General features: G+C 37.9%; 1 protein-coding gene across 1 annotated transcript; it reads right to left on the minus strand.

Annotated features, from left to right (window-relative positions):
* On the minus strand, positions 1-927 carry LOC131518189 (olfactory receptor 4N5-like). Its single transcript, XM_058740784.1, has one exon. The coding sequence runs from the start codon at positions 925-927 to the stop codon at positions 1-3; it is 927 nt and encodes a 308-aa protein (XP_058596767.1).
* Positions 928-4,722: the final 3,795 nt, after the last annotated feature.

Raw genomic sequence — 4,722 nt, forward strand, 5'->3', positions numbered from 1 at the left:
TCAGCAAATCATGTGATGACTCAGTAACCTCTTCATGGAAGCTTTCACTTCCTGGTTGCGAAAAGTATAAATCACAGGGTTCATCAAAGGAAAGATCACTGTGTGAAAGAGGGAAACCACTTTGTCGGCTGGGAAGGCTCTGAAGGGGCGAGTGTAGATGAAGATGGCAGGTCCAAACATGAGAAACACAATGATAATGTGTGTGGTACATGTGGAAAGAGCCTTGTGTTTGCCTTCAGAGGTGTGTCCCTTCACACGATAGAGGATGACAGCATAAGAGGCCAGAAGCCCCAGGAAGCACAGCAGGGTAAGCAGGCCACTGTTGGAGACCATCAGGAGCTCCACCACAAAGGTGTCTGTGCAGGCCAGCTTGATGACCTGTGGCACATCACAGAAGAAGTTATCCAGCTGGTTTGGGCCACAGAAGGGCAAGTGGAGAATAAGGGCTACTTGCACAATGGAATGAGTAAAGCCCCCAAGCCACAGAGCCAACAGCAAGGCATAGCACACTCTAGGGCTCATGACAGTGGAATAGCGTAACGGATGACAGATGGCCATGTAGCGGTCAAAGGCCATCACAACAAGAAGGAACATCTCCCCTACTCCAAGAAAGTGCAAGAAAAAAAGCTGAGTGATACATCCTCTGTAGGAGATTATTTTCTTCTCAGAGAGGAAGTCCACCAGCATCCTGGGAGCCACAATGAAGGAGTAGGATGCATCCAGGAAAGCCAAATTGCCCAGAAAGAAGTAGAGGGGGGCTGTGAGGCCAGGGTCTGATCTGATGGTGAGGATGATGAGTAGATTTCCAGGGAGGATGATGAGGTAGAAAACTAAGACTAGCACAAAGACCAGAAGTTGAGCCTGTTGGGACTGGGTCAGACCAAGGAGGATAAATTCTGTCACCACTGTGCTGTTCTCCCTCTCCATCTCTCCTCTGCATAATAACAAAGAACAAAGAATCATATGTTATAACTACCTTTTCATCTACCCCATAGCTCTTCTCAGATAAAATCATTTACCACTTCCAGGACTTGCCTAGCTGAAAGCAATGCATGCTCATAACTGTCTTGTGTTTTGGGCTGATCTTTCTACCCTTCATTTCTTGATTTCCCCCAAAAGAAATTGTTTTTATAACCACACTCTCATTCCCATTTAACCACGTGCTGCTTCTATGTAATTGTGCTCCTCTATGACTCTGAGCTACTTTGCTTGAGGTATAGCTGAAATTTCCTGATTACAGCAAAACTTAATCATTATTAAATTTTTCAGGTTTGTTGGTTTTTTGTTTGTTTGCTTGTTAGTGGTGGTGTACTTTCTGTAATGTTTACATTAGTTGCTGGGTTTTGGTCACTTCTTCTCATTCCCACAGACCAAAGTACTTTTGCAAGTTCTTCTTTCCTTTGGTTCCTGTAGACTCCCTAGTTCTATGCCTTCTTTTCTAAACGTGTTTCTTACTTATTCTTCTTTGGTGTCCTTGAGCACCTTTATTCCAAAATGGTTTAGGATCTCAAACAAGATCCCTACATTCTCCTAACTTAGAGTTATTGCCCTAGTTACACTCTTGGTTGGGTCCCCATCCTGAATCTGCTGCACACCTTGTTCTTAAATCCTAATTAATACTAACCTAGTTATATTTGATCACCATATATCCATAACCTCTTTTTTCCTCCAATCTCAGAATGATAGCCAGATGACATCCCTTCCACAAATATTTCCATATAAAACACCAGAATATATAAAACATTTTGAATATCTAAGCTAATAAAATCAAAGCATGCTAGATCTGGGATTAGTAATATAGAACATAGAGAATGATATACTCATTTGACAGATGAGAAAAATAAAGGAATTGCAGTTAAGATTTTTGTTTTTTGCCATGGGTTTTCTTTCCTCACAAGTGGTAAGAAATATAAGAGGTGTGTATTCCTCAGTTTAAACTGATGAGGATATTATTAATCAGCATCCATCAGTGGGTATTGCTTTATTTAGGCAGATAAATCGTCATTATATTGCTTGCAGGAGTATTTCCCCTTTTCAGGCTGCAATCTTGTCTAAATAACAATTGTATTTAGAATTATATTTGTAGTTATTTTCTATTTATATAAACATAATTTATATGTTACTATAATTGTATAACCATATTTTATTAATAAATACTCATATTGTGATATGTGTACATTATTTACTGTTGGCATGAATTATTTAAAAAATGAAAGATTGCTAATTTTAACAAAATACTATAATGTCACATATAATGATATTTCCCTTGATTTTGAATTACATGCAATAGTTTTCAAAAGTACTGTAGATATAATGGAATACAGTTTAGCAAGAAAAACAAATGGCATATTGGGACATGCTACAATATGAGTGAACTCAAAAACATTATGCTATGAGAAAGGAACCAAAAGTTTAGTGATGAAGCTTTTGCACAACTCTGTAAATTCAGTTAAAACCATTGAGTTATACATTTAAAATGGTAAATTTTATATGTTGATTATATCTCAATAAATCTTTTTTTAATGTGCCAATAAAACTGATATGGAAAACTGGAGAAGGAAAACTTCCCAATAGAAATTTGACAGAAATTATTGCTACCATTCCTAGGAAAAGAAGGTAGAAAGGGGGAAAAAGGGGGAAAAATTAAAGAAAAATCAACCTTAAAAGGTCCATAAACTCATGGGAAATTTAGGGAGTAAGCTGGTGTTTTAAGGCACACCTATTAGGAAACATGAGAACATACGTACTATGTGATTGGTAACATTTGTAACTAGCAGCCAAATATTATGCAAAAGGAATTTATAACACATGGGCACATATTTGTGCAAAGAGATACTTATTCACATATGTATAAACTCACACATATTAAGTATAAGCAAATGGAAATAGGAAAAAACATCTTTGGTGCCTTCAGATTACTGCTTAGGACCTTCCTTCTGTCTTTTACCCACTTAGATGCCTATCGGCCTCCATATTCATTTCTTACTCTGCTTATGGAAACCTACCCTTAGGAAAGTAAGTCAGTAGCTCCTTCTGCTCTTCTTGGGTTTTGTGCATTCCAAGTGCTCATTTACAGTTATTTCATGCTTCTTTGGCTTGACAATTCTAAGACACAGGGAACACTCTGAGAGTTGCAGTCTCCTACTCTTCCTCTGCTTTTTTTTTTTTCCATTATCCACCTCTACTCTCTGTTACTAACAGAATTGCGTCCCACTTCACATCTTTAATCCACATTCTTCTCCCATTCTCATTTACATAGTTTCTGTTCCTCTGATTCTTAGATTGTGCTCATCACACAGATTGAGGACAGATGTGCATCAGCTGAACATTACTCTGCATAACATGAAATCCTGGGGGGAAAAAGCCCAAAACAAAGACTGTCACAGAGACAAGCTTTTTGCTCCCGTCAGATTGGCAAAGAAATATTGTCAGTATAGGCTAAGACACAGACCTGAATGTTTTCATTATCTCTAAATTTCCTTGCTATTTCAACTGACACAAAAATGCATCTGGCATTAAAGATGCACAGGTAGAGAGGGTGCTCATGCCCCCTGCTTTCTCAGAGTGCAGAAACACTGCATTGACAGACCACATGAAGCATGCCTAGATTCCAAATGCTATTAGACAAGCTCTCAAAGCCAAGCGTTTGGGGACTGACCATCTTCCTAGCATCTCCTCTGTCTCTCCCCTTTCATATCCTTTTGCTCTTCTTTACATTTTTCAGATTTGCCCATTTTCTTCCTACTAATTCTATTTTATACACTCACTTTCTCAATTATTCTTTTTACATTTGCCATATCTTTTATTCCTTTATTTTCCTTGCAATTTCTCTCCAGAGAGCTTCTGCTTTTCCTTCCTCATTGCTCTATTTTTGTCATCTTCTTCCTTTCTTTCATTTACCCACATTGACTTGTGACTCCCAATTTTCTTCTCCCCCTTATCTCTGCAGTAGCATGGGAAAACTTAGTCATTTGTGTGATACTCAAATGTAAATCCAGATGGTGAATCTCCCTCAGATACTGGCATTTTCACTTATTTATAATCATGCAGTGAAAGATGTCAGCCCCTTTAATATAATATTAAGCATCAGGAGGACTTTGGGGAGGCATATTTGAGGGACAAGGTAGAAAGTGCTATATGTCACAATTTAGATCTCACCCTTTCTCTCTTTCACAGGATTATTCTATTCTTAAGCATTTTAAGGCAGCAGATGTTCCAGACAATTAGTATGACTCTTCTTTTCTATTCTTCCTCTCAATTTTTTTAAATATGAAGAATGACCAAAATTTTTACCACCTTAGGCCTCCAGTGCTACTCTCAAACAAGGGGCCATCCTCTTCCTTGTGATGAAAAGGAGATTAAGTGATCATTCCTGAAAGTTTCCCTAAATGTATGTCCTCATAGTAAGATATTGTAAGTTGTGAAATCTGCCTTCTAATTTGTGATGCAACAGGGAGTATGCTTGGGGGTTTTACAGCTATCTTAAGCATACAGAGTGCTACCAGTGGGAATAATTAGAATGTCAAGCAGAATTAGAGAACATTTTAAGGATTAAAAATATTCAACACATGTGCCAGCTTAGACCCCACTGGATTATGTCATCATTTTAAATTTGATGTTTTAACAGCGACAGTGTTAATGGACTGTCACACATGTTTATTAAGCATCATGAAAGTAGTAAGTCTGGGAAAGTTATTCTAGATCTTTTCATATAATTCTTGT

This window comes from Neofelis nebulosa, chromosome 7, assembly GCF_028018385.1.
Source record: "Neofelis nebulosa isolate mNeoNeb1 chromosome 7, mNeoNeb1.pri, whole genome shotgun sequence".
Lineage (NCBI taxonomy): Eukaryota > Metazoa > Chordata > Mammalia > Carnivora > Felidae > Neofelis > Neofelis nebulosa.

What these genes read in the sequence shown, in the direction of transcription:
- LOC131518189 (XM_058740784.1), bottom strand. Translation starts at nt 927, where the DNA reads ATGGAGAGGGAGAACAGCACAGTGGTGACAGAATTTATCCTCCTTGGT.